This window comes from Dysidea avara, chromosome 5, assembly GCF_963678975.1.
Source record: "Dysidea avara chromosome 5, odDysAvar1.4, whole genome shotgun sequence".
NCBI lineage: Eukaryota > Metazoa > Porifera > Demospongiae > Dictyoceratida > Dysideidae > Dysidea > Dysidea avara.
In genome coordinates, this window is record NC_089276.1 from 36,235,442 (window position 1) to 36,247,098 (window position 11,657).

The window sequence follows — 11,657 nt, forward strand, 5'->3', positions numbered from 1 at the left end:
TTCTTACAAAGTATCTGTGATTAGTGGTTTTTCATGTGATACCACCAGCAAAAGGAATTGTAACTGACAAATATCTTGCAGTCTACTGTAGTGTTGTTGTTTAGGTCAAATGACACACCACAATAATTCACATACCATACTTATACAATTGTATGCTACATTACTCAGATGAAATAATGACTTGGACATCTCAATAAGTGTGCACAAACACCATATCCCACAGGAATTCATTACTCACTGATCCTGAACCATCTATTTATAGTAACTAAGCATGCCGTTCCCCTTGTTGTCTTGTCCAGGACTGGCTATAGCATTATTAACTACAATGCACTATCTAATACATATACTCTTACATAAAAAATAACTGAATAACTATGTGGCTATATACTTCATTAAATATACAGTATAGCCATAAACAGCATAATTATAGTTTATTATTTATCACATCAAATGAAAACATTCTTTTGAGAAGCTTGTGTATGTACGCACAGTTATAAAAGAGTGGTAAACTGTTGCCAGTGAGTAAATAGCAGGAAAAGGGATTTAGCTAGTCAGCTTTGCTAGTATACATTTTCATCATGGACAAAAGAGCCAGTTTGGGCCCTGACATGCCAGACAAATATACCAGGGCTCAGAGCATCATTAGTTTGGGAGGATTTCCATCCTCACCCTTATTTTATTCAGAAGATGATGATGTTATGAACGAACTTGCTGACAGGCTTCTAACAGATGGTACCAAGGTACATACATGATTGCTGTGTATGTGTACTGACTACTATCTGAGTACAGTGGTCTCAACTACACAGATAGCTGCTATCAGTATTATTACGCTTATTTGAAACATGATTAAAGCAATTATGTATCAAAATATGTAGCTGCATGGTAGTTGAATGCAGCTGTTCCAATAGCTTTTGTTTGCCTCAGGTTATGGCCCTACATGTGGCTACTGGCAGTACAGATTAAACAGCTTAGTAATGTGGACAGTAACTACATATGTGTTACATTATTATATAGGCTGTTGTCAGAGGAAAACTTCATAAGGTTAAAGAAATTGTTGAAGAACTTGTGCAGCACTCTTGCATTTATCTTATTGATTTAACCACTGAAGATGAAGGCTACAACATGCTTCATTTTGCTGTTTGCAACAAACATCCAGAAATTGTTCAATATCTGATTGAGAATGGTGCAAGTAAGGAAGTCATAGTGTATAACTATGTGACTGGTTAGTATGGTGATCACCATGGTTATAGTGTATGGATCATTGCTAGTAATAATGTGAAAGCATTTCAAGTAAAAATCCTCTCCCACTGATCTGCTGCATTGTGTGTACGGAAGTTGGACATTAATAAAAAGCACACAGTCAATGGATTCTATACATCTTTGGAAACTTTGCTATTGTATGTCAGTTTGCTACAGAATATTTATGTGACCAAAAATATTACAATATGCATAGCTATACCGCTTTAGCATGGACGTTCAAAGGAACCACTTGGGGTTTAACTCGCATATTGTTTGGGCAACAAGATATTGTCCTGGCAATATCATGGGAATGCGGTTTGCTCATGGCTTTGATGCCAAATCAGCTCAAAGATACGATATGCTTTGACTGGTTATATTGAGCAACATGGAGCATTTAATTATGGGTTTGGGTTTACAGGTTAGCAGTGTAGTTGCATGCTTGATGATGTAGCCACATAACTTAGTTGTCAGAAATCTAGTTGACAATGATTCACAATAAGCTGTGAAGAAATTCATAGAGAATGTTTATATTCTCCTGACATAATAGTAGGCCATGAACATACCTTTATTACCTGTATATAATCACAGCAAACACAGCTGCATGAATAGAGGTTTCAGCATGAATGATGATGAATAGACTTTGAGAAGGAATCACAAGCATTAAGTTTATAAACAAGAAGGGAATAAGTAAACAAGTAGCTATTGGGGGTACTGACTGATAATGCAAACCACAAATCACTACACTCGATGCATTTGCTAGGGTCAATATAAGCAGTGTCCAAAGAAGAATTTGTGAGTTTACTTATATTAGTCACCTCAATCTTGTCATTGTTTGTTCACTCCACCAGTCACATCAGGCTTGTAAGAAGTAAAGCACAACAAAACTTAAATTAGAATAGCTATATATTGCATGACCACTGAAATTTAGAAATGTAGCCTAAGCAGCTTGAGATACTCTAACAGTGTAGCCAACTAACTGCACTGTTAAAAAGTGCTATGGTAGCACTTAGAGGTGTTATTTTTTTGTTGAATAAAGCAGTCATAAAATGATCAACTTTCAGGTGCTTTCCAAGTCATTGGAAAGGTATTGGAAGGACCATATTTCCACACCTTCCAAAAAGTCCTTTGGAAATATGGCCCTTCTAATGCCTCAATGACTTGGAAAGCACCTGAAAGTTGATCATTTTTGTAGTGATATAGCTCTTTTAGGTGGTACCATAGCACATCAGTTACAACAGTGTGGTCCATTTAAGGTGGATGGCAACCTTGAATGCTTATATTTATACTTCTGATAAATTATATCTAAGGGATAATAATAATAATGCTGAATCTCAAATAGCAGTTTATGTAACTTTGTATCACACCTTTTAATTGTATATTTTATTATAAAAATTACCACAGTAATTCATTTTCTCGTTGACATGTTCTCAGATGCTGAATGTACAACTAAGGATGATGAAAATGATACTCCACTGATGTTAGCAGTACGATATTATGATTCTTTTACTCAAAAGCACACTAAAGCATCCAGCACTCTCAAGAGAGGGGAGAGTAGCACTCAAGTATTAACCTGTCTTTTAGACAAAGCAGATGTCAATGCACCTAATGCCTCAGGAACTACTCCACTTTCATTAGCAGTACAAAAGCAAGATGAGACCATTGTAGAACTGCTATTAAAAAGTCCAAATATTGAAGTCGACAAATACAATCTCCAAAGCTTTACACCACTTCACTATGCTTGTACTGGGACCAATACAGAAATCATAACAATGCTGCTGGACAAAGGTGCAGACTTATTCAGCAAAACTGACAAGGGATACATTCCAATTCATATTGCCTGTCAGAGAGGGTCCGGTGAAGTCTTGGAGCACTTGATCACAAAATGTCCAAGTCAGAGACAGCAGCAGATGCTTGAAGCAAAAGACAACAATGGCAACACTCCTCTTCTGCTAGCAAAAGAATCTCCAACTCAGGCAGCATTTAACCTTCTTAAAACTACATATAAATGTAACAGCAGTGCTAAAAGTAATGCAGGCGATACCGTACTTCATAAATTTGCTAAAAATGATGATGGGACATTAAATGCACAGCTACTGGAAGACACACGATATTTGACGATGATGGGTGAGGGGAACTCAACAAGGGATACACCACTTCACATCGCCTGCCAGGGTGGTCACTGGAAAACTGTAGTTGTATTAATTGAAAAGTATGCAATGAAATAATGTTATTACTACTGTACATATATAAAAGACTAGTGTTGTAGCCAATTGAAAATACCTGAATACATTGATTACAGCACAATAGTTTATAAAAAGTGTTGCATAGTTTAACATTTCTATTTTACTGCAACAGATAACATAGATTACTGCAGTTACATGCTATAATTATTGTTGCACACATAGAAATGCTGATTATGAGTTGAAGAATGCTGTTGGAAACACACCACTGATGGTAGCTATTGCTGGTGGAAAAAGAGAAGTTGTGCTTCACATGCTGCAAGCTATCAAAAAGGTGAAAGACATGGAATCATACCGAGAAATTTTAAACTTACCAGCAAAGAACAACAAAACAATTATCCAATGGGCAATTGAATTTGATCATACTGTTCTTGTTGAGGTAAACAAGCATCTTAGGAACATACTGGCACTCTATACACATTCTTATCATGTACAGGCAATACTTCAGATTGACTTACACCTTGCAACTGAGAGTGATCCGGACATTGGAAAAACACTGCTACACATTGCTGCAGCTTCTGGAGCACTGGGGACAACTAAGGTAACTACAGTAGCTATATGTGTTTTGTTTATTGGACTATATTTGTGTACAAACCAATAATTCAGTTGAATGTTCATCCAACAGGTTCTCTTGAATAACAAGCACACTTGTGAACATCTGCAGACAGCTGACTTTAAAGGAAGGACACCTTTGATGCTTGCCGCTCAAAATGGACATATAGAGTAAGAACAAGTTTATTTTAAGAAGTTTTACTCCAATTGCTCCAGCCTACATAGCTGTAAAACTGAGGTCAGGGCACATGCAGCAAAAAGTATCACATGGCTGATGCTGCCTTTCCTCAAGAAATACACTGTGATGGCATAATAGTAATTATAAGCATTTTCTGGTAATAACTTATACATAATTTTAAATGAGCTTGCTTTTCCACTTGTGTAGATGTGTTAAGGTCTTACATGATCCTAGTGGAAGTGTAACTATATGTGTTACTGAAACGGATGGTCCCAACTCTGGTCTAAACATAATGGACAAAGAAGGTCACACAGCTCTTCACCTTGCTTGCTTAAATGGTCATGACACAGTAGTAAAATATTTGTGTGCCGGTAATGCAGATATGGAAGCATGGTAGGGTACATGGTGCAAGATGTGTGGTTACTTGTATGATCATTAATAACAGTGAAGGAGAAGGTGGTACACCATTATCGTGTGCTGCTAGTGAAGGACATAAAGACATTGTAAATTACCTGTTAGGACAAGATGTGGATGTTAATGGTGGAATGATCAAGAGCAAGGTATTGTAATCACTGTCACATGAACTCACATATGCAATACTTCACAGACAACGCCACTGATATTGGCTTCCCAGAATGGACATGAGACCTGTGTTCAAATATTATTGATGACTCCTCATATTGATGTTACTGTTCAGAACAAAGATGGGTATAACTGCTTGGCAATGGCAGCTCTTAATAGACAACAGTAAGTTTTGTTTACTATGGCAACTGAAGAAAATATAACTATATCGTTGTAGAGAGGCAGCTCTGGCTATTGTTAATAGTCTCCACTGGCAGAAAGCACTAAAAGGACGTGATCAAAATGATGTGACACCATTGAGGCTGCTAATTAAACTTCTACCAGGTAACAACATTATATACTCCATTGTAAGATATTAACTTGTTAATGTTTGAAGATGTTGCTGAAGTCGTTTTGTACCGATGCGTCCTACGAATACGAAATGAGAAGGGAGAGGTTACTGCAATAGAAATGTCTTTTGACTGTTTGGATGATTTCCAAGACCCTCCTGGAGGAGTATTCCACAGATGTTACCAGGCACTGTGTGGAGGTGGAGGTGACCAAACTGGATTTACAGAATTGTCTACACTACCTCGAACATCTTCAAATGACAATTTACAGCCTGTTGAATTTAACAAAGATAATCATGTGCTCCAATGGATGGTAAGCATGGACACATACCTTGGCAGCTTGCAGTATTGACACTCTTTAGGTGAAGTACAAACGCACCACTTTACTTCAACACCCAGTTACCAGAGAGCTAATCTCTTACAAATGGAGAGCATATGCCATGCCTGGTTTTATTATCAACCTCGGTATTTTTCTGTTGTTTCTAGCTACTCTGACATCATATGCAGTTGTCTTGCCCCTGCCGAATGATGACGTGTGTCAAAATGACTCATGTGAAGGTATACAAATAGGTCCTATAAATCCCACCTTTCAGCATTACATAACACAACACACATGGCAGTTAATTTAAGGATGTTCCTTTTACAGGTTCTGATAGCGACCAAGCTTTCCTACGATTTGCAGCTGTAGTCCTGTTGGGATTTTGTGCTGTCCGTGCTGCACTGGAAATATTTCAGTTGATTAATCGCAGATTGCAATATCTGACAGAGCCTGAAAACTATATTGAAATCTTATTGATTGGTTGTACTACCATATTTGCTCTTGCAGGACATATTGAAAGCTGCTTTTGTCTATCCAATTTAACATGGCAGATTGGTGCTCTGGCTTTATTCCTTGGATGGATTGATTTGGTACTGTTCCTAAAGAAATTGCCTTTAACAGGGATACCAATAAACATGTTACAAAATGTTGTACAGAGTTTCTTGAAATTAGTCTATCTGCCAGTCATCCTAATCATATCTTTTGCTCTACCATTTTACATGTTGTTTGCCAGAGTAAGTTGCATACTGTTGAAAACTATACATAATGTGTCTGTATGCTCAAAAAATTGAAGAATATGTGCACTTAATAATGAGTTTGATTGCTACTCAATGCAATGAGATATAAGCAGGCACTGATCCAGAAATAAAATCAAGTTGGGTGGATAAAGTTGAGAGTCCTAAATGTCTTAGTGTTTACATCAGGAAAAGAACTGACAATATTATTGTCTAGCTTGTACAGTGAAGCATACAGAAACATGATAGCTCTTGTGTACATATCATGTATTTTGTAATCCCAGTATACAGGCTGATCATGAGTTAACACCAGTGGTCAAAACATACGTATGCACACCTTTGCACATACTGCACATTTCTAGGTTTGCTCCATTGAATAAGTTAATCATCTCCTACTGATCACACATGTCTCACAAGAAGAAATATTACCTTAAAGGTTATAGCTAGAATATTCTCAGTATGTTTTTCATTTTGCTTTCTGTTAAATAGCTAACTTTAAAATTTTACTAATTCACATTATGCCAAGGGTGATTTGCTAGCAATTATAAAAATAATGGCATATGAAAGTAAAATTGACTCAACCCAAAAGCAGACCCCATATTGAACTCCTCTGCTTGATGATAGCTAATACTGCCTATTATCTTAGATAAATTCATTAATGCATAGTACTACCAGCTGCTATAAAGTGATAGACTGGGTAGCATTGGAATCTAATTGGCATGCAATACAGGGATTTAGTTACTATTTGACAAAAGATGCAAATAACTTGTTAACATATTCATGATTAGCATTATGATTATAGAATCATTTTGATAAATATTGCATGTCTGAGTGGGTGCAAAACCATGCATGGTGGGTGGCTAGCCACCCCCTCCACATACCCCGGATCAGTACCTGATAAGATCAAAAATGGATGATAATTGAATTGGTTGAAAAGCTGTACAAGAAGCATTATATATTACACCTACACTAATATCTTACAGGAATTATAATTAAAATATGCTCTTAATGTATATTTAATGTATTCTGTTTTACACTATATAGTCACACACACATAATATGTATGGCACATATCTGTGTTCAATATAGCAAGAAGTTACTACCACATATGGTACACCAGCCTATTCATTGATGAGATCTTTAGTGATGACTACTGGAGAGTTGGATTATTCTGATTCCTTCCAGTTTGGAGATGATGGAGAAGAGATCCATTATGACTTCATGTCCTACTTCCTTTGGGTACTGTTTATTGTACTAATGCCAATACTATTTGCTAATCTTTTGGTGAGTGACTTTCTTGAAGTTTGCTTGACTACATATGTACAAACATGCAGATTGGTCTTGCAGTTGGAGACACACAAAAAGTAGAAGAAAATGCTACTTTGACCTATTTAGGGCTTCAGGTATATAACTACATACCTACAATAGCTGTAACACATTGTGACCGAATTTGTGAGAAAGTCGTGTTCCACACAACCAATTCTATACACTTGATAAACCATATAACTCTGTATCAAAGACTAAACTGCCTCTATCATGCTGAATCCACTTCTTACACAAATTCAAGCCAATAGCTTCACTCAATCTGTACTTAGGAAAGTACATAGGTAAATTAATGTTTGCAAAGACTGCTTTTCACAAGTCCGGTCACAGTTTGTATCACAATAGTCACATCAAATCTAATAGCTAGATGGATAGGTGTAATGTTACGTTGAGACAATGTTCTGTGGAATATTTTGTCTACAACAGAAATTAATGATTGATTAAAATATTTTACTATGACAACAAATTTTAGTAGTGTTAGAAGTCATTCACTGTAACATTCCTTCCTGTTATTTCATTTTATCACAGTAAATATACATGCAAGGTATGTATAATAGTATACTGGTACAAAGTTCTAACTAAGAACAGCGGATACAGACAAACAAGCAAAACAAATTATTGTTATATAACAAATCACCATACACACATGATAAAGTATGCATACAGGTAATGCTACAGTCAGCAGTTCAACTAGAACCTGAGAGCTCTAAATGTCTCCTTAAATTGTAGCAGTACTCAAAATCATTGATTATTATTATGCAGTGACGAAAAGTTTATCAATAGTTTCTCATTTATTATTACCCAAATTAACAATGTAGGTGAATAGATTTAATCAGCAAACATGTAGGCAGGGATAGTTTTAGCTTGGTAGAGTCTATTTTTATTTTAGTTTGTGATATATATGATATAGTCTGTTCGTGTTCACCTGAACCCTCGTTTCTTGTTAATAACTCTTGATACATGGGTCAGCTGCCCAAACATTTAGTAGCTCTGTGAAGCCCTTTAAATGCTGGAATTGTTAATCAAAAAAGTGCTTTGACACAGGCAAGAACAAGTGAGTTATGAGGCTTTGAAAATATTCTATACATTTATTATGGACAACTTTCATTCAGGCGCACAAACATATTTACAACATGAAAACATGCTTGTTCCTGTATATAACCATTGGGAGTGAACATGTGTTCACTTGAATCACTTCTTTATACTACTATATTTGGTGGGGGCTCGGGTGAATGTAAGCAAACTATAGTCGTGGAACACAAGTGCATAATAAATTAATGCTTTTTACTCAATATGTTACCATGACACACAGGTTGATTTAGCTATACACACAGAGCAGAAGTTACCCTTGGTCAGACGAAAACTTAAAAAAACCTTACACCGGGTTGAGAAGAATCCTAACGTGTCATTCTGCTTGTTATTATATTACAAAATTTATGAGAAGCTTTCAGGAAACTCTTTTAAGCAGTTGGAAAAGAAAGTCACTCAACTGGAATCTGAAGAAAAACTACAGAACCTGTTGCAAGGGATAGGGGTATGTGCAGTTATGCATATATATAACATAGTTGTTTCACAAGCTTGAAAGTCAGCAATGTATCAAAAACATTAACACTTGTTTTCTCACTCCGATATTCTCATACTGAAGCAGTTTGTTTTGTGTTTTTATTTCCTGTCTAAGTCAACCAAAATAATTATATGGCAAGTGCCTTAATTTACTTCAGTGTACTGGCAGCCAGAAAAGTCTCTTACTGATACACTTTCGTATTCTAAAAGACTACTAAATGTACTGGCAGGTACCCTGTAGTATAACAACATGTAGTATAACAATAAAAGTTTAGATGAGTATAGATACATCATGAATTTGACTGCACAAGTGCACACTTGCTGGGCTTGTTAATGTTATACTATGCTTTGCTCTATGGTACAAAAGTAACAATGCATTATTTCTTGTATCTTCACACTTCAGGTACTAGAACCAATTGATGAGGTTAAGGCTCAAGTTCAAAAGAATTCAGATGCTATGATCATCCTACAAAAAACCATTTATGAAATGAAGGTGGAGCTTGAACATGCCACATCACAAGATGATAAAATACTGGCTGCCATTAAAGAACTCAAACAAGATATGAATAAGAAAGGCTCTTCATTGTCTTCTGCTCGTTCTCGAGCAAAGAAGTTATTCAAGAATGTAATCAAAAAAGCAACAAAGTAACTGATAACCAAAAACAATTAGCTATTTTAGCGGGATGTTAGCAAGTTAGGGTAGACTAATAGATGCACACATTTTGATAGTTATTTATGTGTGACACTTGTACAAAATGTAATTATTTCATTTTTGCACATTTACATGCAACTGGTATATATATGCTCACTCCCGCACTTTATACTACTTCATTCTCAGTGACTCCAAAGGCAACTAACAACCTATGTTTGAAATCATTTTGCCAACAATTTTGATGTAAGCAACAATTGTACTTTACATTACTTGTGTCCTTTTTGTAAGTGCTCCAAACTCTGCTGCCCTGTAAAAATTAATCGTTTATGTAGCTAAATAAGTGTCTTTGTATATATGTGGTCTACATATACAGCTTACCCAGTATTATAAGTAACTAGCACTGGTACCTGCCCTACAGTGCAGGACTGCTTACAATGTCATGCACTTTACACTAAGTTAAAATTCCTACACAGCAATGGAAACCCAAGCATAAAACATAAAACATCATTTGTCTATACTTGTATAGTTTTCACTATTGTATTGTCAGAGGGAAAGCAACAGAGCTTTGAGGAATCTACAAATAAAAACAAAGCTGCTAATAATCTCATACTACATGCACATATTAATTGAAATACTAATTGAAATAATACATGCTATGTTTGAGTCAGGATAGTGAGCTGATTACAATGGAAAAAATCACATGATATGAAATTATTTTGTGTAGCCACATTCATTGCATTCCAAGATTATGCCTGATGGAGTCACAAAATTCTGGGTATGTTTTGTGTATTGTATTGCATGCTTTATACTATAACATCCACAATGATCAGTGAGAAATGATCACTTTCTTTAGTGGAAGACAACATTCTAACTGTCAAAAATAATCATTGTATGCTGGTATCAGCCATGCATTGACATACCAAGAATAAGCAACATAAATGCCTTGCAAACATCCTGTCTTTAAACCACTTTACTCAGAATGCCAATTCTACTGAACAGCCAAGATCTGCACAATGAACAGTGAACAATGAACAGCAAGAACCATCATTGTTGCATAGAAGTGCTACTTGATAATGTCCACATTTCAGAAGAATAGTTCACTTCTTTCAGTAGGAGAAAACTTTGTAACTGTCAAAAAATAATCATTGCATGTTGGCATCATTGGGGCACCGTGAATAAACCAAATAAATGACTTAGAATAGACCACAAACATCTTATCTTTTAAACCACTTCAGTCAGAATTCCAAACAGCCAATTGAAAACATGCACTATGAACTGTGAACAATGAACAGCAACGAATCATCATTTTTACCAAGCACAGATATGCTACTTGATATTGTCCACATGTCAGAATGATAGTTACAATACTGCAATTGTATTGAGTTTCACTTCCTTCTACTGAAACAACACTGTAACTGTCATGGTATGCTAGCTGGTATCAGCCATGCATTAGGATACCAGGAATAAGCCACATAAATGCTTAGAGTTTGCAGTGGTTATGTGTGGTAAATCACATAATTGTGTATGTAGGTTGAAACAATTTAAACACAGTTGCATAATAATAAGAATGATGAGTACACTGCATCAAGTATTTGATAGCATGACTTCTGGACGCATGGAAAGTAACACTAAAGGTTTGGAACTATGATAATTGTGTGTGACAAGGATAATCTGAACCAATTATATTTGATGCAAAAGGTTCATTGGCATTCTGTGATTAGCCACTTAAGTTGATCAACTCTAACTGTAGCCATATAAACGTGAGCCAATGTGATGAATGCCATCAAAGGAAACTACCTATGCACTTCAATTCTTGACTATGTGTTTGGTGAACAACAGCATGGCCGGACCCTATTCTACAGATCATGTGACAAGATGTATGTGCTATAATTTAGTTACAGTGTTTTGCACGTCAGTTATACAAAAATTCTCAAATGAAAACCAAC

At 36.0% G+C, this 11,657-nt stretch overlaps 1 protein-coding gene across 1 annotated transcript; it reads left to right on the forward strand.

Annotated features, from left to right (window-relative positions):
- The first annotated feature begins 538 nt into the window (after window positions 1–538).
- On the forward strand, window positions 539–9,957 carry LOC136255578 (transient receptor potential cation channel subfamily A member 1-like). Its single transcript, XM_066048380.1, has 17 exons — window positions 539–740; window positions 1,015–1,189; window positions 2,671–3,448; window positions 3,645–3,858; window positions 3,916–4,020; window positions 4,105–4,202; window positions 4,417–4,602; window positions 4,655–4,769; window positions 4,817–4,956; window positions 5,009–5,115; window positions 5,168–5,433; window positions 5,483–5,678; window positions 5,767–6,173; window positions 7,263–7,457; window positions 7,508–7,576; window positions 8,809–9,030; window positions 9,463–9,957. The coding sequence occupies exons 1-17, from the start codon at window positions 579–581 to the stop codon at window positions 9,706–9,708; spliced, it is 3,681 nt and encodes a 1,226-aa protein (XP_065904452.1). The 5' UTR covers window positions 539–578; the 3' UTR covers window positions 9,709–9,957.
- The last annotated feature ends 1,700 nt before the right edge of the window (window positions 9,958–11,657 follow it).

Coding starts and splice junctions, on each gene's coding strand:
- LOC136255578 (XM_066048380.1), top strand. CDS start 579: ATGGACAAAAGAGCCAGTTTGGGCCCTGACATGCCAGACAAATATACC. Junction 5,116..5,167: donor GCTAATTAAACTTCTACCAG/GTAACAACATTA, acceptor TAATGTTTGAAG/ATGTTGCTGAAGTCGTTTTG. Junction 9,031..9,462: donor ACCTGTTGCAAGGGATAGGG/GTATGTGCAGTT, acceptor TTCACACTTCAG/GTACTAGAACCAATTGATGA.